At 35.4% G+C, this 25,039-nt stretch overlaps 2 protein-coding genes across 2 annotated transcripts; both read right to left on the reverse strand.

Annotated features, from left to right (window-relative positions):
• Positions 1-22,113: 22,113 nt before the first annotated feature.
• LOC149214803 (toll/interleukin-1 receptor-like protein) lies at positions 22,114-24,310 on the reverse strand. The gene is made up of 2 exons (XM_089390971.1): positions 22,454-24,310; positions 22,114-22,321 (listed from the first exon to the last, which is right to left on the reverse strand). The coding sequence occupies exon 1, from the start codon at positions 24,254-24,256 to the stop codon at positions 23,717-23,719; it is 540 nt and encodes a 179-aa protein (XP_089247097.1). The 5' UTR covers positions 24,257-24,310; the 3' UTR covers positions 22,114-22,321; positions 22,454-23,716.
• On the reverse strand, positions 22,582-23,409 carry LOC149214804 (disease resistance protein RUN1-like). Its single transcript, XM_089389507.1, has one exon. The coding sequence runs from the start codon at positions 23,407-23,409 to the stop codon at positions 22,582-22,584; it is 828 nt and encodes a 275-aa protein (XP_089245633.1).
• Positions 24,311-25,039: the final 729 nt, after the last annotated feature.

A 25,039-nucleotide genomic window follows, 5' to 3' on the forward strand; every position in this document is an offset into this window, starting at 1 on the left:
GAAAATTGTAATTATAATTTGTTGAGCTTATACAATTTTAGTTCAAGGTTTTCTTATGTTAAATCTATTTTTACATTTAAAAATATAACTTAAGCAACAAAACATTACAATCTCACCAAAAATCATGTCATCAATCTTAAGTAAAAATCACTTTTTTAAATTACACCATTTTTTTATATATATATAAATAGACCTTTCATGTTTTTGTATTCTAATATTTGCATAAATATTTTTGTTATAAATTATACTCTTATTTTTCCAAAAAAAAAAAAAAAAAACTATAAACTTAGGTGGAAGATGATACATTCTATGTAAACACAAATACATCAAGTGTAGGAAGAGAGAAAAACAAGAGGATCACATTCATTGCTAAGATAATGAGTTATCAACACACCATGTGACTTCACGAAGGAAGATGATGTTACTAGGACATGTGCAAGTTTTAAGTGAGAACTTGCAAGGGTTTCAAAGTTACGTTGAAGACGAAGAGGCTTGTGGAGGCGAGGAAATCATGTCCATACATGTTCAATTCCAATGTTTCTTTTGAATTCATGGATTGAGATTATGGAAATTAGTATCTTACATTTGAGTTAACTAGTAACGATTATGGAAATGGGTTAGACTTTTGTTAAAATTGATTTAAGAAATATTGTACTTAAGAATTTATGAAAAGGATATATTATTGGAAAGATGTGTGAAAAGAATAGAGAGAGAGGTACACATGTCTTGAGGAGTTAAAATTCGAATTAAGGAGAGAGAAAGTCACACTTAGACATGAAAGAATATTAGGTGAGAGTTACAAATCGAATTGAATGAGGGAGTTACAAGTGCATTTAATGAGGAGTTACACTTTTGCCATACATTGAATAAGTGAGGGAGAGTTACATTATCTTAACTATGGAGTTACTATTTTATTCCAAGAGAGAGGTTCAATTTTCCAAGTAAGAGATTCTCAATTTAATTTACTTATTTCATGAGAGGAATCGTTTTTATTAATCCATTAAAGGTGATGACTTTAGACCATTTTGTAAATAATAGCATCATCATAATAATAATACTATTAAGGATAAAAATATTAATTCTTGACTTGTATAATCATGATTGATTTGATTTTAAAATGGATTTCATATGTCGAGATCATCCTTGATCATTTAGACATGACTTTCTATTTTTGGAAAGTCACTTCCAAATTTAGGTGTGACTTACTATTTTTGGAAAGTCATATTATAATTGTTAGAAATGAAATTTTGTTATAGGTGGTTCAAACAAAACTAAAAGATATAATTTCTTCTAGGAGAAATTCATGCTTGATCTGTCAATTTTAACACTCTCTCTCAGCTAAGGAGGAATTTCTTTTTGTATCAAAGATATTTTCTTCCTTTAATCTCTTTCATTCATCTTAGTTCAACTATGCTATGTAACATCTGGGACAAAGAAGTCGCAATCTAAACAAGAATCATTCACTTGCATAAATTTGGAAAGGAAAGGATCATCACTTGTCAAATACACAAAGATTACACTCAACCAATTTTCATCTCAAAAAATTAGGTGATAGAACATATGTGTCACATAGACAAGACTCAAACAAGGCATACAAACAAGAATCAAACACAACCAAGTGTCAAGTGGTGGAACACTTGCATCCTAGAAAAGTCACACAAATAAGCCTCACTACACCTATTGGCCAAATAGGTGGCTCTTCCCATGTCCCAGACTGTAGGTCAAATGTATATTGAGGCCTACTCTTATGGCACACGCTACAGAAGGGGTCTCTCATTCTCAGGAGCTTTCCGACATCCTGTGAGTTATGACAAGGGGGAATGACAACTCAATGTTCTCAATCATCTATGACTGGTTCCCAGAAGGGTCATATCCATAATTCAAAGTTGCTCTCTAAAAACCAAGAACTTTCCTTTCGGTAAAGGCTTGGTAAGAATATCAGCTATCTGATCATCATTGGAGATGTGATGGAGCTTCATTGCTCCTCTCTACACCATATCCCAGATATAGTGATACTTAATCTCAATATGCTTGGACTTGTCATGAAACACAATATTTGATGCGAGACGAATCTCGCTCTTATTGTCACAATATATAACCATTGTGTCTGGAACTTCCTCAAATAGTTCCCCAAAAATATTTCTCAACCAAATTTTCTCACACCTAGCCATGCTAGAAACAATTTACTTAGGTTCACCTGTACTCAGTGCAACATACTTCTGCTTTCTACTCATCCAAGAGATCATAGAAAATCCCTATAAAAATAAGCACCCAGGAGTGCTCTTTCTATCAACAGAGTTACTTGCCCAATCAACATCAATAAATCCATGAAGTCTTACAATTTTAGCAATATATTTCAATCCTAGATTTATAGTTCCATGCAAGTATCTGAGTACAAATTTTGTAGCAATCAATGGGCATGAGAGAGAGCAATCATTTGATGACTTAAAGTATTAACAACAAAGAATATATAAGGCCTAGTGTTTACCAAAAACATCAAAGCACCAATGAGATGTCTATACTCTATGGGATAAGCTAGACTAGGTCATGTGCTTCGCCACATAATTTCTTAAAGTTCATTTCCATAAGACTATGCATGGACTTACATTCTACCATATAAAATCTTTCAAGAAGCTTAACAACATATTTTCGTTGAGAAAGATAAATTTCATCAAGTATTTTCCAGACCTCTAGACCCATAAATTAATGCATCAAACCAAGGTCTTTCATTTCAAATTCAGAATCTAATTCTCTCTTACACTGGAGGATAAGAGGTTCTCCTCTTGTCAAGAATAAATCATCAACATATAATACCAAAACCAAAGGTATACCTTGGACTATCTTGAAGTAGAGGTCTGAGTCTGCACTGCTTCTTGTGAAAACAAGCTTTATCAGGTAGCTATCAATGCAAGCATATCAAGCTCTGGCAACTTATTTTATCCCATATAAAGCTTTCTTTAGTCTGCATACATGAGTTTCCATGTCATGATCTTGAAATCCTTGTGGTTTTTCCACAAATACCTCTTCCTCGAGGAAGCCATGCAAGAAATCAGTTTTCAAACCCTTGAAGCATCCATCCCTGGCTAGCGGCTAAGGTAAAAACTGATCGAAAAGTAGTATATCGAGCTACAGGTGCAAAAATTTCATCACAATTTATTCCCTCTTTCTGAGAGAAACCTCAAGCTACAAATCTAGCCTTATATATTTCAATACTACCATCTACACCATGTTTAATCTTAAACAACCATTTAGAAGTGACAACAGATTTACCTTGAAGACTAGGAACCACTTCCCAGACATCATTCTTGATAATGGACTCGTATTCTTCAGTCATGGCATCGTTCTAGACTTGTTCTTTTGCAGATTCTTCAAGGGTGAATGGTTTTGCATGAATGGTGTTACTCATGGTAGCAACATACACTTGAAACCAACTTGGATTCTTACTTTATATGAATGTTCCTCTTAGGGCAAGATATTGTTCAACGTCTTGCAAGGTATCTCACAACCATTGTGGTCTCTTTCTGGCAGGAGGATCATGTGGTGGAGGATCTAGAAGATCCGTGAAACCCATTGGATTATCAACAACCTCATTCTCATGTTCCAGTTCAAACTTAGATATAACCTCTTTTTCATTAACAACTTCTCTTTCAACAATGACAGGAGAAGGAGAGTCTCTTGCTTTTCCAAGAGTTGCATCTTCATCAAATGTTACGTCTCTGCTAAACTCTATGTTTCTTTGACCAGGTACATAAATTCTATAATCTTTTGCATTATCACAATATCCAAGAAGGAGAACCTACTACTTTTAGTAGGAGATTCTCAATTTAATTTACTTATTTCATGAGAGAATCCGTTTTTATTAATCCATTAAAGGTGAATGACTTTGGACTATTTTATAAATAATAATACTAGTAAGGATAAAAATATTAATTCTTGACTTGTATAATCATGATTCATTTGATTTTAAAATGGATTCCATATGTCGAGATCATCCTTGGTTAGTTAGACATGAATTTCTATTTTCGGAAAGTCACTTCCAAATTGAGATGTGACTTACTATTTTTGGAAAGTCACTTCTAAATTAAGATATGACATACTATTTTTGGAAAGTCATATTAGAATTGTCAGAAATGAAATTTTATTATAGGAGGTTCAAACATAACTGAAAGATATGATTTCTTCTAGGAGAAATTTATTCATCCCTGAGCTATCAAATTTTAACACATAATTACAAAAAATCATAAAAATTAACTAAGTTTTTTTTGTTGTACTTCAAATGTCTCCTTCTAGCCCACGTGCTTAGGAGCCCACTAAGGTTTGAACACAAACCACCTTACTAAGGAAACCCTTTCTCAACTAGTTGTTCCATTGGGACCCCACAAATTAACTAAGATTCTTAATCATAAAGATTTACCTCCATTTTAATAGATATTTTTAATTTGTAAATGGGCTTTGTTACAATATCATATCTTATCAATACAACATATTCCCAAGAAACCATTAACTCACTTCATATTATATTTGTTCATATGACTTTTTCTTTAATTAATCAATTTAATTAAAAGAATGAAATAAATTAATTACTTTAAAATAAATCTCAAAATTTTTTACTATCCACTTAATAATTAAAAATAATTAGATATCATTTTTTGGGATTCAACTCTATTAACTAAGTCATTCATCTATGACCATTTCCATGAGAGAGAGTCGTAACTGACTAATTTCTCATGATTTTTGAATAGTTCACTTAGCACTCATTGCATCGGGTGATGCTCACAAGGGTGAGGAAGTGGGATTGAAACTAGTGAAATGAACCACATAGAGTCAATCATCACTTCTAGGGCTTGCACCTGGTAACTAGGACTTCCTGGGAGGTTACCCATCCCGTATCACCTATGGGTCAAGCGAGCTTAAGTGTGGAGTTTTCCCCACAATAAAGCCCACTTAGCTTTCTATCCCATTTAGAAAACCTTAGCAAGTATTGTGCCTCATGGACCATTCAAAGTAGAGTTCTCTTCACTCTTTTTAATTTAAGTATTAAGGGGTTTTCACAATGCATTACATTAGATATCATTTCTTTGGATTCAACTGTGTTAAGTCATTCATCTATGACCATTTCCATGAGAGGCAGTCATAACTGACTAATTTCTCATGATTTTTGAATAGTTCACTTAGCACTTATTGCATCGGGTAATGCTCACGGGGATGAAGAAGTGGATTGAAACTAGTGAAATGAATCACATAGCGTCAATCATCACTTTTGGGGCTTGTACCCGGTAACCAAGACTTCCCGGAAGGTCACCCATCCCATATTGCCTATGGGAAAAACCACCCTAGCAAAAGAAATGTTTAACCGGGAGAGAGAAAAATACCATCAATCTTACTTGTTACCTAATATCAGAGAAAAAGCAACCAACAAATCCTTAAATTTCCTGCAGAGTACCATTGTGTACGACTTGATTGGATCCAAAGTCCAAATCAACAAGACTGCTGAGGGTATGGAGGAGCTAAAAGGGCGTTTCAGATCCGACTCTCATGCTCTCATAATTCTTAATGATGTGGATCATATTCACCAGCTAGATGTATTACTTTTCCCGATGAAGGACGCACTCAGCTTAAGTAGCTTGATTTTAGTTACTTATCGTAATGAGGATGTTCTTACAAGCTTTGGGATTGTAGAAACATCTATTTACAGGCTAAAAGGGCTTAATCCACTACACTCCCAAGAACTCTTCTCTTGGCATGCCTTCCACTGCCCTCAACCTCCTATTGCACAATTTCAACGACTGGTTAGAAATTTTTTGGATGTCTGCCAAGGATTGTTGTTATCTCTTCAGGTGATTGGCGTGCTTCTTCATGGAAAAGATAATTTGAAGTATTGGAAAGCCCATTTGTACAAAATTTATAAAATTCTTCCTGGAGATATACAAGGCATACTTAAAATTAGCTATGATGGTTTGGATCCAAAGGAAAAGGAAATATTCTTAGATACTGCCTGTTTCTTTACTAGAGAAATGAGAAAAGGAGGATTTAACATAGAAATATGTAGAGATAGGGATACTACCAAAAAAATATGGGACAGATCCGGCAGGAACAAATGGCTAGGTCTTCAGAACCAACAAAACAGGTGTCTTGTGGACGTTGTGGAGGACTCTTCTAAAAAGGATTTAAAGTATTTAAGAATGCATGACCACGTAAGAGATCTAGGCAAATATCTGGTACAGAAAAAATTTATCGGCAGACATCGGCTTTGGCGACCAACTGAAAACACTCTTCATAATTTGTCTGAATAATCACCTGTATGTATTTCAAACTTTACATTCAAAACACTATCTTTTTGTCAAATTTGTGTATGTTATGTTTTGAATAATTCTTAAATTTCATGAGGATTTATAATGGTTTAAGACAACAATTTAGGTGTGTGGCCTTGTGTGCATTGAAGCGAGTCATTTGGTGAAGCCTAGGCGTGACAACAGAAAGCGTTGTCGATTGTTATGCCAAAACCCCATGGAGCTGGGAAATCGTTCCATTAGTATGAGCAAGTTGGAGTTGCTTATTACTGTGGGTGATCGTTTGAAATACATATTGAGAAGGATGCAATCAACAAAATATCTCATATGGCTCCATTGCCATCGTTTTCCCTTTGCTTCCCTAATTCACTAGATTTGAATGGAAAGGCTAAGTGTTTTAAATGTGGAGGGTCAGAAATTGAGAAGACTGTGGGGAGAGCGTAATTTTGAGGTACAATGTCATTTATGTTTTCTATTGGTAATGTAAAAATGCCTTGTGAATTTTTGGTCTGGTAGAGGGCTATCAATATTTGTGGAGCTATGGCTCCATTAATGTACTGACACTCATTAATGTACTAGCACAATATATGATAGCCATTAGATTTAACTAAGTACAAAATCGAATGAGTGACATATACTACCCAATACATTAAAAGAACTATAGCTCCACATATTAGTTGCTCTAATAACCATACACATGACATAACATAGTTACAAAGTAAACACCTAGATGGTTGAGGCAGTTGCAAATCAATGCTCCTCTTTTAAAGTTTCCAAAGTCCATAGGGAAACTAAAGTACATTGAGAATATTGTCGTGTGACCTTTCGAAGATGCTCTAGTTGTTGAGTTGCCTCTAAACATGCCGCTGAAAATTTTGCCGGAGGAAATTTTGTCATCTATAGTGCTTGCAACACTGGGAGTTAAGTTCTTGGTCAAAACTGGTGTCTTTTCTCGAATCCTTTGGAAACTTGAGCCTCCAACATCTTGAATTGGAATATTGTTAAAAATTGTAGAAGCTTTCAAGTTCCTTCAGAGACTTAATACAACTTAAACATCTCAGTTTGAATGGGTGCAGAAGTTTGACCATGTCCAACGAAACTTTCAGAAATATCACCACACTTCAATTTATAAATATGAGTGGTTGTAGCAAAATTGAAGTCTTGCCTTCTTAAGTTGCACATCAATTGTACTTGTCACAATTACTTTTAGAGAGTACAAGCATAGCATAATTTCCTTGTGCCATTGCAGATCTAAGAGCTTTGGAAATTCTGGCGATAGGAGGCCCTCTGTTAGATATGTTTCTGACTTGGTTCGGTTGTCTAAGGAGGATGAAAGAATTGGTGATCAGTAATATGTTGTGGGATTTGAAAAAATTGAAATGTTTGCTAGATTCTATTGGAAAATTATCTCAGTTAGAAGTTAAGCGTGCTTGAGCCAGAGGCAATCTGGGATGGGTGACCTCCCGAGAAGTCCTAGTTACTAAGTGCAATCCCCAGAAGTGATGATTGATGCTATGTGATTCATTCACTAGTTTCAATCCCATTTCTTCACCTTGTAAGCATCACCTAATGGAATGAGTGCTAAGTGAACTAGTCAAAAATCATGAGAAATTAGTTAGTTACAACTACCTCTCATGGAAATGGTCATAGATAAATGACTTGCGTTTGAACTATTAAAAAATCATGAGAAATTAGTTAGTTACAACTACCTCTCATGGAAATGATCATAGATGAATGACTTACTTAATGCAGTTGAATTTCAAAAAATGGTATCTAATATAATGCACTGCTACGACTACCTCTCATGGAAATGATCATAGATAAATGACTTACTCAATGCAGTTGAATTTCAAAAACTCATATCTAACATAATGCACTGTGAAAACCTCTCAATACCTAAAAAAATAAATAAATTTAAATTATATTTCAAAAGAGGATTAAATTATATATTTTCAAATTATGAAATTCAAATTTTTTAATTTATATAAAATAAAACTTTCGATATTCATATGTTTGGTTTCGAGTGATAATGATTTAAAGTTTCAAAAATTTAAATTATATTTCAAAAGAGGATTAAATTATATATTTTCAAATTATGAAATTCAATTTTTTTAATTTATATAAAATAAAACTTTCGATATTCATATGTTTGGTTTCGAGTGATAATGATTTAAAGTTTCACCTTATGGCTGGCACAAGCATTGACTTTCTGGACATTTTAAGGTGATGCCTGACCTACAAAGTCCGTGTCGACGTAGAAAAAGTATCCTCGGCCAAAATTAGTCATTTCATATGATGTGAGACAATTCTGATATTTGACACTCCAACAACACGAGGAAAGAGGTTTTGAATCCATATTTTCATTAAAAATTATTTAAACATATTATTTATTATAATTTTAAATTGGTTTTTTAATTATTTATTATATTTTTAAATTGGTTTTTTTATTTGATTGATAAATAACCATTTATAACATCAAAAATAAATTTGAAGCCATCATCGTGGGTAAGAATCATCTAATTCATTAAGGACCGATAAATTCCTTTACATAAAAATAAAGTTTAAAACAAGGAATCGTTTGCAATATTTTGTGAACTCATTTCCTTAGATTCAATGTTGTGTTTGGAAGATTAGCTATGGGAATTAAACGTTTTTAATTAACTCGAACCGTTTCGGGAATTTGTTACCTACTTTTATGGAAGTTTATGAATGGTAACAAATGGTCGCCGAAGGGTTGGAAACAATTTTGGAAGTAAATTAATATTGAAGTGTGGTATTGGTATAAAAAATTATATTATTGATTTTTATTGTATTAATATGGTATTATTTTATATATATATATAATAGTTTTTTCTATTGACTAATATTTTATAATATTTATTTATAAGAAAATTTAAAATTATGAAAATTGAATCAATATATTGTAAATATTTGGAGAGAAAGTTGTGAGTACAGAAGAATTATAGATATTAGAAATATAAAATAAGGAATTTAGTAAAAATAAAAGATATTTATTAGAAAAAGAGATTTGGTGAAGGTTCAACGAAAAGATTTTAGGAAAATTTTATCAATATTTATTGAAATTAAAAATATAGAATACAATTATACAAATTAATTAAATGGAGATTAGTAAAATATCATGAATGTTAAAATTTCACTATTTTTGCCAAACTAAAGAACAATGAGGGGTGGTCAAAAGATATTAAGTGTAACATCGGAGTTAAACAAGGTTGCCCCCTCTCCCCTACCCTATTTGGCATTTACATCGATAAGCTCGAAGGTTATTTAGAAGAAGCAGGATGTGGTGGCACAATCTTAGCTGGGATAGTCGTTATCCTTCTTCTCTACGCTGACGATATTGTTCTTCTGGCAAGGTGCCCTTTTGATCTTGATAAGCAACTCAAGCTTCTTAAGGATTTCTGCTCTACCATGGGTATGACTGTTAACACTGACAAAACAAAAGTTATGATTATCAAATCCAAGAAGGACACTTGCGCTAATTTTTTGTATGATAATAATAACTTGGAGGAAGTGTATTCTTACAAGTACCTAGGAATTGATATCCATCACAAGCTCAACTGGAACCATAGCATTGAGAAAAGGATCAATGGGGGATGGAAAGCTTATTTTGGTCTTGAAAATAATTGCAAAACAACAAACCTCGTAATGTGGGATAAAAAGAAGTTCCTCTTTGAAACTTTAGTCATCCCTGTTATCTTATATGGCTGTGAAGTTTGGGGCTGCAGCATCTCCAGAGAATCATGGAGAAAGATTGAGCAAATCCAGAAGCGTTTTATAATTTATAACCTGAAAATTAAAAATAATACACCCTATCCTATTCTCCTTATAGAAGCAGGTCTTTCTCCTATTGAGAGCCTAGCTATGCTCAGGTTTCTGGTGTATAAGCACAAGCTCAATAACATAGACAATCATAGACTTCCTAAGCTAGCTTTAAATTCCAGCCAAAACCACCTAAGGCTTAACCGAGGATGGCATAAGGACACAAGGGCCTGGTTAAACTATTGGGAGATCAATGAGAATGATGCTTTGCAAAACATAAATAACATTAAAGATATTGTTACTTCTAAGTTCAAAGAAAAATTGTGGTGTGAGAAAGATTTAGTGTCTAAAATAAAATTAAGTTATTATAAGAAGGTCATCAACCCCACCCTTGAAGATCAAAAGTATCTCTCTATTTTAACTAGCTCAAAGAAGAAAACTAATATAGCAAAGATTAGAACGAATTCTCATGAGCTCCATAGTGAAACTGGCCGTTGGGCAGTTCCTAAAACGCCATGGATAGAAAGGATATGCCGCATTTGTGAGAATAAGAGCATCGAGGATGAAAACCACTTCCTCTTAGAGTGCCCTGCATACAACCACATTAGATCTCAATTTCACAACCTTTGTTACAATACTGACCTTCCTAGCCTTTTACAATGCCAAAATTATAGTGAACTCGGGAGGCTTCTCTCCAAGCTTTTTGAGCATAGGAATAAAATCTTAAATCAAAATAAATAATTTGTCCGATAGATCATTATTTGGTCTCAGCGGACGTTAACCACCATCATCATCATCATCATCAAATAACACAAATTAATAAGATTTAATTTTAAAGTTTTAAAAGTAACTTGAAATTAATATTTATTAATATAAAAAATAATCTAAATATTATATAACAATTCTAAGCTATATATTTGTGTAAGGTTAACTTCTAATTAGTTTTAAATTATTTTTAAAGTATATCATTTTCTTGATATATTTTAATCTAAAATTTTTTTATTTTTTTATTTTTTCATATATAATAGGAATGTCTTGTGCTATATTAATAATCTAAATATTATACAACAATTCTAAGCTACATATTTGTGCAAGGTTAACTTCTAATTAGTTTTAAAGTATATCATTTTCTTGATATATTTAATCTAAAATATTTTTATCTTTTATCTTTTAATATATAATAGGAATGTCTCTCTTTGGTTTGAAGTAGGTTGGGAAACTTCAAATTAGGTAAATAAATTATATGTATTAAAAAATAACTTACAAGTTTGGTTAAACTATTATGGGAAATTTCAAATTAAGAAAATAAATTATATGTATTAAAAATATATATATATATATATTTTTTAAGATTATCGTGTATCAAGAAAATGATAATTTGGAATTAAAATTTATATTGTATTATTTTTAATTATTGAATTTAAATTTGATTATGATTACCCAATTTCAATTGAAACTTATATTATACTATTTTGTATTCATTAAATTTCAAATAAAATATAATTAATCTTACTATATAAATTAAAGGGTTAGTAAATTCTTATAGGCATCAATTTTTGATAAGCATCAAAACACTTATTTCATGGTATATTTCATATTTGCTAAAGAAAACAACAAACAAACAAAGAAACAATAATAACTAAGACAACCATATAAATTAAATGGCTAGTAAACACAAATAGCCATCAATTCCATAATAAACATCCAAACATTTATTACATTATGCATCTCACGTTACTAATATTAAAAAAAAATCATAAAAACTAACTACATTAGAACTTTATTTTAAATTATTATTATTATTATTAAAAAAATTAATATATATAAGTTAAACATATACATTTAAAAAACATGGAATGAGATTCTTAACAATGGAGATTTAATAGACTTTACAATACCATGAGCTAATACTATGGATTATGAATACCACATGCCCAAAAAACCATAACTCCATCTATTATTTGTTCATATGACATTTTTCTTTTATTAGTCAATATAATTAAATGGATAAAAATAAGATAACAAATTTGGAGATAATTTTTTACCATCTTATATATATTATTATGAATATTTTAAAATATTACATAAAAATTAAATCTCTATCATCTACCAAATAATTAACAATAATTAAATTAAAATTTTAAAAACTTATCAACATAAATATTATTATTTAATATTATATTTAAAACAAAAAACTCCACATCCACTATTTTTGGGAACCAAAAAATATACAAAGATTCACATGTTTATCAATTACTAATCGAGAAGACAGCGCAGAGTAATACATTGGCTAACTACTCATTCTGCGACATTGTGGCCAATTAAGGAATCAAGCAGCAACATTGAAATAAGGGGAAGGTGAAGTGGGTATAATACACCTGGTCTGGTTCATCTAAATTCGATTTTCAAAGTTGATTATAAAAATGAGGCTATCATATTTCCTTTTTCTGCAGTAGAACAAAACTTGATTTATAGATTGCTTTTGTCTTTTATTTTTCAAGATGTTGCAAATATATAATTTTTTTTGTGAGTTGATAAGTTAAATTTAAAAAATTATTAAGCGAAAAATAATTTAATATAGATTTTAATTAAAATATTTTAATATTTTAATTTGATGTAAGATTAAATTAATGTTCATAATTTGGAAGAATTTATTTTCAATATTTTGAAATTAAAATTTAGATATGGGTTTTGAAATATTAACAAGAAATATTTGCATTATGGATATTAATAGAATCAATGAAATTTTTTATAGTTAAAACAGGTGAAATTTTTTATAGTTAAAACAGGTTAATAATATGTCTTCAAATGAGGTATAATTTTTTTAGTATTTAATATAGAGTTAATACATAATAATAAATGCATTTAATAGTTAAAAACATGTAACATGTTTTTCATCCTAAAAAATTATTTAATAATTAAGAATATAGGTTTTTTTTTTTTTTTAAATATTAATTTAAAAATAAACAAATCATTAAATAAAAATAAATCTCTTATATTACAATTTTTTTTAAATAAATCTAATTTATATTTATCTATAATTAATTATAATTATAAATTAAAAAAAATTACCATTCAAATATTTTTAATCTCTCCTCATGCTAAAAGCCAAAATGGTTTTATGTTCGAAATATTTTTCAAATTAATTCAACAACTATTATTCTCCATTTTTAATCATTCGGGACAAAAATGTCATAATTAAGGATAAAAAAGCTAAAATGAGTTTCCGTTGATAATAAATTTTAAATTAATTAAACAATTGTTATTCTCCTTTTTTATTCATTCAATTCGGGACGCAGACATAACATAACTAAAAATAATTTTATAGTAAATGTTCTTTTGTTATCAAAATCGATATTTTGTTGAACTTCTATAAGAGCATCTTTTATTAAGCTTGTGAATATATTTTGATAAATATTGTGAAATCATTTCCTTACCATTCTTTTTGGTGGGGAATCACAATGTTTAAAGGCCCGAAATTTTTCAATTATTTTATATAATATAAAAATATAAGATTAGAGCTATAATTAATATACACGAGTTAATTCAACAAATAAAAAACATGATAGAAAACAAAAAAAAATAAATAAATTTATTTTTTTTAAAATAAATATATAAAATTATTTAAATATCAAAAAAAAAAAATATTTAATACATATTGGACTTTGAACATTTTTTTAAGTGTATATTGATATGAACATTAATCAGTAAAATATTCAATAACATTAACCAAATCTAATTAGATTAACTTATTTTAATTATTTACCAAAATATTCAATAACATTAACTAAACCTAATTAAATGAACTCATTCCAATTATTTACTAATTTAAGGTCAAAACGATAAAAACACTACAAGTCACATATTATTGAGTAAAAATTATTAAAAACTTTAGAAACCAAATTTCCCTACCGATAATGAATCAAACCTAATAACTTCTTGTCATCATTCTTCACACATAATGATATGAGATAGTTTTTATTCCCCAGGGGTGGCTCCCTGCACCCTTAACCCTTTCTGTCACGCCCCCAATTCTTTTTTTGTGAATTGCCCAACGTGCGGCATCAGCCAAACACCCAAACTTTTCATTTGTTAACATGTTTCTCAAACTATACCAAACATTCATCTCATTAACCTTTTTAAACATTTAATGTCCGGAATAACATTAAATAAACTTTCAACAACAGAGAACATAATCCAATATATGCAAATAATAATTATGTTATTAATTCTATTTTTACATTAACCGAGAGGAAGCCTCAACCGGCATTTACAATTTTACACAGTTTGGCTATTCTGCAGCTTGGCCCTAGGCCGTTGCACTGTTCAGCCTCACCCACAATTTCACCGACTCGTTTCCACTGTTCAGGTTGAGCACTTCTGCCCGCAAGTCTGTGTCACCCATTTCAACCTCGAGCACACTTGCCTTCTGCACCTCGCACTGTCTGTTGTCCGTCGCAGCATGCCTACTGCTCACTGCAACCGCCATGTCAACCTATGGGCGCCCACACCCTGGGCCGCCCTGCCGCAAACCATCGCACAGAACTTCACACCCGGTGGGCGCCCTTGCCCTGGGTCGCCCTGACCGCGGGTCTCACACCCGAAACTATGCACTAATTATTTTTCCCGTCATGCGGGCGCATCCCGACTTGCCCTTGTAACCTCCGACCGGTTTTAGACTTTTCTTCGTGGAACGGCTCACACTTCTTGTCTCCCTTCCAACTTCGCCTCCGGATATATATATGCTTGACCCGCCAGGGTAGGGGCTTCGGCCAATGGTCAAGTCGACCCACCTTAGGTGTCTTTGCATATTTCTCATGTCAGCTCGGGGGTAGGGCACCCGCACCCGGAACGCCCACCCGTATATACTCTGCGGGTGCATCAACACTTAGCCATTTTTTCCATTTCTCATGACTTCGCGTTTTGTGCCCTCCGCTCGTGTTCGCCAGCTCGTCACCCTCGTTCGAGCGCGCGCACAGCTCACCAAGTCGCTCACCCAACTCACGCCGCTCGTCGTGTGCCCATCACCCGTTCCATCATTTTCTTGGTTAAATGTGCCCGGTGGACGCCCATTTCGCCTGAACGCCGCAATGCCTCATGAGCATTACATCATTCCCCACCTAAGGTTATTGTCGTCCTCAGCAATCCGGCTATCCTTCGTAACCTTCGGTCATACTTTGCAATCTTATGCTTCCATTTCCATAGTGAGTCCTCTATTTCCCAACTATCTTCATCCAGTTCATCCTTCCATCTGATGAGAAATTCTCGTCTCATGTTGCTCCCCAACCTTGTTGTTCGAAGATCCAAAATCTTCTCTAACATAAGATTTGGTCTGTCAACAATCAGAGCTCGCCCCCTCAGTAGCTCTACTTTGTCTGGATGCTCTGCATCAAGTCAACACTTCTTCAATTGACTAATATGGAAAACAGGATGTCTCATATGCATGTGGCGCGAAAGTTCCAACTCATAGGAAACTTCCCCCACTCGCTTCTTCAATCGTAATGGTCCTTCATATCTCCTTGTCAAAGATCTCGCAGTTCCCTTAGGTGGTTGAAACCGATATCCGATGATCCTGATAAAAACCATGTCTCCCACACTGAAGTGTGCATCCCGCCTGTTCTTACCTGCCCATTTCTTCATCCTCCTTGTAGCTTCATGCAAGCACAACCATGCTAAATCTAAGGTCTCATCCTAAGCCTTCATGAACTTCTTCGCATGAGGACTCCTCAAGAAACCTCCTATCACTACGGTGTGCGAAGCGACTAGCATCTACCCATTCACCAGCTCGAATGGTTTGTACCGAGTCGTAGAACTCTTTTGTATGTTATAGTTGAACTGAGCTACATCCAAGAGTTCAGGCCAATTCTTCTGATCAACCATCACATAATGCCTCAAGTAGTTCTTCAACAATGTGTTGATTTGCTCAATCTACCCATATGTCTGTGGATGGTAACTTGAACTCATCAACAATTATGTCCCAACTAGCTTGAACAATGTGGTCCAAAATCTACTTGTAAATCGCGAATCTCGGTCCGACACAATGCTCAACAGAATTCCCTAATACTTCACTATGTTCTTGAAGAACTCTGCAGTCTTCTCAACAGCACAAGGTATCTTTGTTGGAACAAAGACAACATACTTGGAAAAACAATCAACTGCAACCATGATCCCATTATACCCTTGCACCTGTGGTAACTGAGTGATGAAGTCCATTGAGACACTCATCCATGGTCTCTCTAAAATCGGTAAAGGCTACAACAGACCTCCTTACCTCTGAGTATCAGATTTGTCCTACTAACAAATGATGCACATATGTACATACTCCTCGACATCCTCCCTCATCTTTTCCCAAAAGAATCCTCTCTCCAATAATGCCAAAGAATGACACTACCTTGGGTGGCCAGCCCATGGAGAATCGTGGCATTCCTTCAAAAGGTGCCTCCTAAGCCCAGATGACTTTGGAACATAGAGTCGTTTCCAAAGAACAAGAGTCCATCTCGAAGAAAAAACTTCCGTGTCTTCCCCTCCTTTATCTGCTTCACTATATTTTTCACCTGAGTATCAGTCTCAATGCTTTCCTTGAGCTTATTCTGCATCTCTTCTGTCATTTGTACTCGACTCCTACTTCGTGTTGCCTGGTCTTCCTCCCCCTCCAATGCTGCTAGCTGTCCCTTCCTACTAAGGGCATCTGCAACCGCATTGAGTCTACCCGGACGGTACTCAATAGTCATGTCGAACTCTGCCAAGAAGTCCTGCCAACGAGCCTGCTTCGCTGACAGCTTTGGTTGTGATGCAAAATAACTTGCTGCAACGTTGTTAGTCTTGATAACAAAAGGCTTCCTAATCAGGTAATGCCTCCATACCTGCAAACAGTGGATGATTGCAGTCATCTCCTTCTCATCGACCAGATAACTCCGTTCTCTATCTTGCAACTTTTGACTCTCGTACACCATCGAATGCCCATCCCGCATAAGAACCCCTCCTATGGCAAAATCTGAAGCATCTGTGTGTACCTCAAATGGTCGCTCGAAGCCTTACAACTTCACTATCAGTGCTGAAACCATCCTCTTCTTCAAATCATCAAATTCCATCGGATATTTATCCGTCCAACTCCATCGTTTGTCCTTCTTCAAAAGGTCTGTTAGTGATGATGTTACCTTGGAATACCTATCTACAAACTTTCGTTGCTAGTTGGTCATGCCCAAAAACACCCTCATATCATGGACATTCTTCGATTCAACCTAATCCTCGATCGCCTTCACCCTGTTCGGCTCCATTTGTATGTACCCTTGACCCACGATGTGTCCAAGGAACGGAATCTCGATCTGAGAAAACGCACACTTCGAATTTTTCAAGTACAACTGACTCTTCTTCAGCGCCTCAAACACCAAAGCCAAGTGCCTCTTATGATCCTCCATGTTATCATTGTACACCATGATGTTGTCCAAGTACACTACTACGAACGAATCCAAGTATGGGCATAGTACATCAGTCGTCAAAGTGAAAAATGTGGTAGGAGCATTGCACAACCCGAATGGAATAACAAGGAATTCAAAGCTTCCATACCTTGTTACGATCGTGGTTTTCCTCTCATCTCCTTCCATTATCCGAACCTGATAATAGCCATGCCTCAAGTCCAGCTTGGAAAACACTCGGGCTCGCAAGCTTGTCGAAGCAATCTGCAGCTAATGGCAAAGGATACCTGTTCTTTATCGTCTGCTTGTTGACAACACGATAATCACATCACATTTGTAGCTTATTTGTATATTTCTTCCACTGGAACAATACTAGAGCTCCATAGGGGGACCTTGAAGGCCGAATGAAACCTGCATCAGTTAACTCCTTTAACTGCCGTTTCAATTCTTCCAACTCAAGTCCTAACAACCGATAAGGAGCTTTAGCCGGAGGTTGTTTCCTTGGCTCAAGCTCAATGCTATGGTCCACCGCACGCCTTGGTGGAAGTTTCTTTGGTAGCTCATCGGGCATCAAATTTTCATACTTGGCCAGCACCTCAAAAATGTCAGCTGGAATAGGCGTCCCCACTCCATCATCGCCATCGACTTCTCTAATAACTATCGCATATGCCTCCACATCTGACTCCCGCATAGCCTTCTCCAAACTCAGTGCAGAAACATGTTGCACCTTGACTTCCTTCCTTTGATTATGAGTAGGCAAAGTCCAAGTCTATGATCCTCTAATTAGCATAACCTCATTGTAGAAGGGAACAATAATTTCTCTATTGCCCTTCAAGAAATCCTGCCCCAATATCATGTCAAAATCGTTCATCTCCATCACCGTAAAGTCCAACTGACCTTGCCAGTCTTTGATCTGCACAGGCACTTCGTGTGCCAAACCCATCACTCTAGCTCTTAAGTTCACTGCCTTGACCTACACATCCGATGGGAAAATCATCAACCCAACTTCTTTTTCTAGTCTTGTCGTCATGAAATTATGTGTGGCCCTTGTGTCCACCAGTGCTTGAATGGTTTTGTCATGAACCACCAACTATACGAAACCCAGACTATGAATCCATGATTTTTTTTCCATAACTTCAGACTGCAAACATACCTGATCTCTGCAATTTGCTTTGATACCATCTGTCACGCCCCCAATTCGTTTTTTACGAATTGCCCAACGTGCGGCATCGGCCAAACACCCAACTTTTTCATTTGCTAACATGTTTCCCGAACCATGCCAAACATTCATCTCATTAACCAGTTTAAACATTTAATGTGTGGAATAACATTAAATAATCATTCAATAGTAGAGAACACAATTCAATATATGCAAATAAGAATTATGTTATTAATTCTATTTTTACATTAACCAGGAGGAAGCCTCAACCGACGTTTACCATTTTACACGGTTCAGCTGTCGTGCAGCTCGGCCCTAGGCTGTTACACGTTCAGCCTCACCCACGAGTTCACCGACTCGTTTCCACCGTTTAGTTTGGGCGCTTCTGCCCTCGGGTCTGTGTCACTTGTTTCATCCTCGAGCACACCTGCCTGGCGCACCTCGCACCGTCCGCTATCCATCGTTGCACGCCTACTTCCCACTACAACCACCATGTCAACCTGCGACGCCTACGCACTAGGTCGCCCTGCCGAAACTGTCGCACAAAACTTCACACCCAGCAGGCGCCCTTGCCCTGGGTCGCCTTGCTCGTGGGTCTCACACCCGAAACTTTGCGCTAATTGTTTTGCCTGTCGTGCAGGCGCATCCTGACTCGCCCTTGGAACCTCTGACTAGTTTTAGACTTGTCTTCGTGGAATGGCTTGCACTTCTTGTCTCCCTTCCAACTTCGCCTCCACATAAATATATGCTTGACCCATCGGGGTAGGGGCTTCGGCCAATGGTCAAGCCAACCCACCTTGGGTGTCTTCGCATATTTCTCACGTCGGCTCGGGGGTAGGGCACCTGCACCCGAGACCGCCCACTTGTATATACTCTGCGGTGCATCAACACTTAGCCATTTTTTCCATTTCTCATGACTTCGTGTTTTATGCCCTCCGCTCATGTCAGCCAGCTTGTCGCCCTCGTCCGGGCACGCGCCCAGCTCGCCGAGTCACTCACCCAACGCACCGAGTCGCTCGCCCAGCGCACTGCCACTCGTTCCATTGTTTTCTCGATTAAACGCGCCCGGTGGGCACGTCCATTTCACTCAAATGCCGCAATGCCTCATGGGCATTATACTCTCCCTCCCACCCGGCTGGAGATTTCAACCAATGACATGATAGGGCCTTTTTACTTCTTAGCAACCTCATATTTCTTTGTAGGTATAAGGAAGGTGGCTCAGTTATTCCATGCCACTTACAATCAAGTGAGAAAAACAAATTTGTTTGGATTAAATCATACCCATTTAGAATTCCCCTTATTTCATTATTTTTTTGTCATTTATTTTTATTGTTTTTATAGAAACCATAACTTTTATTATGAATAATTTAATTTTTTTATTTAAATTACTTTGCTTTTTTTCTTTTTTTTCTTTTCTTTTGCTTATTGTTTATTTATACATTAATTTTTGCATAATAAAACATAATGGTAATATAAGGCACTATATTGAATAATGGCACATCATAATTATTATAACAGAATATAATGTTACAATAATAGCACCATATTATATAATTACACATCATATATATATATATATGGGAAATAAAGATTAATATAAACTTTTTATTTTTATTTTTATTTATTATGTCTGATATTTTTTTAAATATATTTGAAGATGGAAATGAAAGAATCTACTAGTTTTACTATTGGTATTTCAGTGTGTCTCTTATGGTAGGAGATGAGAGTATTCATTGTTTCTTTGAAAAAAAATCACAAACTACCAATTTCCATTAATAGCATATCTTTGGGCTATTTAATTATATAATCAATATTTAAGTTCACTAAAAGTACTTAAAAAAACTATAATTTTAAATATTAATTTAAAAAAATACAAAAAAAAATAAGTTTTGTAAAATAATAAAAAAATATAAAATTTTATTAATCATATTTAATATGTTCACTTTTTCTAATCTCAAATATAAAGAATTTAAAATCTATATGTTTTTTTGGAATTTAATGGCTTTTCATGAAAATTCATTTTTTCCAAATAACTTATCACATTCAAAATTTTATTTCCTATAAATATTGATAAATAAAAAGTCAAAAATTATATATATCTTTTAAAAAAACTACAATAATTTGTTTATACTACAATAATTTTACAAAATAATATATATATAAAATTGCACAATAATTTTATTTACAAATAAAAAAATCTTAACATAATTCAAAGCATATAAAAATATAGCTTCCTTCACACTACATCACATTTTTATTTTGAAGCATGACAAGAATCCTAACCATAATTTAAAGCATATCAAGCATTTAAATACTTTAAACAACACAATGAAATATTCACTGAGTTGCCGAACTTTAAAAAATAAATAAAAACATATTCTCGTACTGGATATCCTGTGTTCTAAACGTTGTCCATCGAATCATCACTTAAGAATTCGAGAGGTCGTCACCACTTAGATCTCCATCACTTAGATCCGTCCCCCGTCGTTGGCGCAGATGCTCGAGTACTTCCTCACCCCATCTTAGATTGGGACAGTCAGAAACAGTAAGTTTCCTCATCCACAACATCAGATGTTCGATCCCTGCAAGTACTTCTAACGCATGCCAGAGTGACACATTTAGCTCTCGAAGTTTTGCCAGCCGTTGCTAGCCTAGTATGTGTCTGACCCCACATTTACAAAGGATCAACTTCTCCAAAGACATCAACGTTGCAAGACCAGAAAGCTCCACCATTTTTGGACAATTTGTAATCTCCGACGTTTGAAGTTTTGCAACGCAACAAAGCCCTGCAATATTTTCCAGCTGAAGACAATGCCTCAACGCTATTTCAACGAGTGAACTTGGCAATGTACCAACCTTGCTAGGAGTCAACTATTGCTGATGTGAAGACGTTTAAGGTTGGGACAAACACCTTTACCAAATTCCACCTTCGATATCCTTGTCGACTCTACGAATAAGTGTTTGCCAAGCATGCACGCACTCGAATATCTCTTTCCCTTCCCACTCTGTTGAATGGCAGTTCTCTTAACAGACCGTGGGTTACATGTAACATTACGAGAAGCGCCATGATCGAGGGAGGTAAGAATTCGACATCTGTCCCAACAATATCCAACTTTTCTAACTGAGATCATTTTCCAATAGAATCCGGCAAACATTTCAATTTTTTCGAATCCCACAACGTATTACTGATCACCAATTCCTTCATGCTCCCCAGGCAACCGAACCAAGCCAGCAGCATATCAAGCGAAGGGCCTCCGATCGCCAGAATTTCCAAAGCTCTTAGATCTGCAATGGCACTTGGCAATTCTGCTATATGCTTGTACCCTCTAAAAGTAATTGTGACAAGTACCGAATTCTGCTATGCTTGTTAGGCCAGGGCTAACGAGCTTGCCATAGGGTATTAAATGCCCGTTCAGCTGCAAGCTCGTTAGCCCTTGAAGTAGGGAAGCAAAGGGAAAACGATGGCAATGGAGCCATATGAGATATTCTGGTGACTGCACCCTTCTCAATATGTCCTTCAAACGATCACCCGGAGTGATAAGCAGCTCCAACCTGCTCATACCAATGGAACGATTTCCCAGCTCCACGGGGTTTTGGCCTAACGATCGGCGACGCTTTCTGTTGTCACGCCTATGCTCCACCAAACGACTCCCTTCAACGCACACAAGCCCACGCACCTAAATTGATGTCTTAAACAGTTAGAAATCCTCGCGAAGTTTAAGAATTATTCAAAACATAACAGACACAAATTTGATATAGCAAATTTGAGAACAAGACAGTGTTTTGAATGTAAAGCTTAAAATACATACAGGTGATTGGTCGGAAAGATTATGAAGAGGGTTCTCAGTTGGTCGCCAAAGACGATGTCCACGGATAGGTTCTTTCTCTGCGAGAGATCTGCCTAGATCTCTTACGTGGTCATGCATTCTTAAATACTTTAAATCATTTCCAGAAGAGTACTCCACAACGTCCACGAGACACACCTGTTTTGGATGTTGCGAAGACCTAGCCATCCGTTCCAGCCGGATCCTTCCCATATTCTTATGGCGGTATCCATATCTCTACATATTTCTATGTTAAATCCGCCTTTTCCCGTTTCTCCAGTAAAGAAACAGGCAATATCTAAGAATATTTCCTTCTCCTCTGGATCCAGACCATCATAGCTAATTTTTAGTATGCTTTGTATATCTTCAGGAAGTATTTTAGAAATTTTGTGCAGTTGGTCTTTCCAATACTTCAAATTATCTTTTCCATGAAGAAGCGCGCCAATTACTTGAAGAGATAACGGCAACCCTTGGCAGACATCCAGAAATTTTCTAACGAGTTGTTCAAATTGTGCAGCAGGAGGTTGAGGGCGGTGGAAGGCATGCCAGCAGAAGAGTTCTCGGGAGTGTTGTGGATTGAGCCCTCTTAGCTTGTAAATAGATGTTGCTACAATCCCAAAGCTTGTAAGAACATCCTCATTACGAGAAGTAACTAAAATCAAGCTACTTGAGCTGAGTACGTCCTTCATAGGGAAAAGTAATACATCCAGCTGGTGAATATGATCCACATCATCAAGAATTATGAGAGCGTGAGAGTCAGATCTGACACGCCTTTTGAGCTCCTCTATTCCCTCAGTAGTGCTGTTGATTTGGACTTTAGATCCAGTCAAGTCGTACACAATGGTACTCTGCAGGAAATTTAAAGATTTACTGGCTGCTTTTTCTCTGATATCAGGCAAAAAGCAAGAACGATGGTATTTTGATCTCTCCCGGTTAAACATTTCTTTTGCTAAGGTGGTTTTTCCCACCCCACCAAGACCGACAATTCCTACAACTTTAGCATTCCCACTTTGCTGGGGCGTTTCCACGGTTCTCTGCAAATCTCTAACTTTGTCGTCCAATCCCGTGGGATATTTGGAAACATTGAGGGGTGTTTTGGGAAGTTTCTTCAAAACGCTTTCCACGATGTTATCAACGAGTTGATTATGGTCACTACATCAATATGCAGGATAGAACTACTAGTAAGAAACGGCTACATATAGCTTTTAAGGGCTAAAAATTACAGCCAGACTGAAGATCTAGTGGTTCTTACCTCATACACGCCTCCGCCTCGACCTCGAAACCCTTAATATCGGCAGCCTCAAAAAGAGCCCTCCTCCATTTTCCAATAGTGTCAGTGTCGTATCTTGGTATCTCTTGACGAGATTGAGGGTCAATTGCTTTCTTCCCTTCTAGAATGCTCAGATGTCGAGCATACACTCCGTTTCCACCGAGCGTCCACCGAAGTGCATCGGGCTTCACACCGTAGAAGATGGGAATAATAGTTTTCCGCGATTCCAGCATCAGCAGGAGTTCATTTAAACACCAACTTGACTCTGCATAATTAGTGGAGAAAATTGCGATATGGACGGACGCAGATAGAATAGCGCCCTTTAAGTGACAGGGTATGTTGTCTCCCTCCTGCAATTCCTCCTTGTCAAGAAAGACACGCAGTCCACGGACATTAAGGCGTTTGTAGAGATGGGTTGCTAATGTTTCCTTAACATCGGGACCGCGGTGACTCAGGAAAACATCGTAGTAGTTGCTACCGGTGGTTGCAGCTGTAGCGATGGGGTTCGAAGAAGCCATTGGAGACGCAACTAAGATGAGGGGAAAACAAATATATTTAACTCTTTAGACTGGTCGAGGATGCAACAAAACAAAATACTTGCTTTCTGGGTGAGAAATGCATAGTGGGGGCTCAACTCTCTCTCCAATATTTATAATGAAATTCTACGAATTTATTAATAAAGAAAGGAAAGGAAATTTTCTCTGATCTACAAACTTCACACGAACCCGTCTCTCTTATTATTTAATTATGAATAATATGCACTCCAAAGTACTATTCCCTCATCCTTCCTTCTCGTTGAATAAACTATGTGATACTGGAGATCAGGTAAGAGCGAAGAGAGATATACAGATTTCAAAATATAAAACCCCGATTTCCAATGATTTAAGGGGAGGAGCGTTAGATAATTTACAGCGAATCATAGGCGACAGATGGCTCGTTCGAAAATTTTGCAAACTTATACTAGCCAGCGTATCCAACCAGTCAGTAGTTTAAAAAATTTAGGCATTTTTATTTTGGAATGGAATTTTTAAAATTTTAATTTTATTACCATGAATAATAAAAATTTAACTTCTTATAAAATATGTTTTATAATGTATACTAAGTAAAAGTTATGAATTATTTGAATTATTTCCAAAGTTGTTATGTATTTTTTTATTAGTTTAATTAAATTTATTAATTAAAAAATGTTTTATGAACAAATGTTATACGAGAGTATTTGTGATTTTTAGAATATGTAATATTGAGAAATCATGGTGTTAACTCGTAATAATGTAACAAAGCTTATTTACAGATTAAAAATA

This window comes from Pinus tabuliformis, chromosome 1_1 (genome assembly GCF_031772625.1).
Source record: "Pinus tabuliformis cultivar Carrire ecotype Pingquan chromosome 1_1, CPIR1, whole genome shotgun sequence".
NCBI lineage: Eukaryota > Viridiplantae > Streptophyta > Pinopsida > Pinales > Pinaceae > Pinus > Pinus tabuliformis.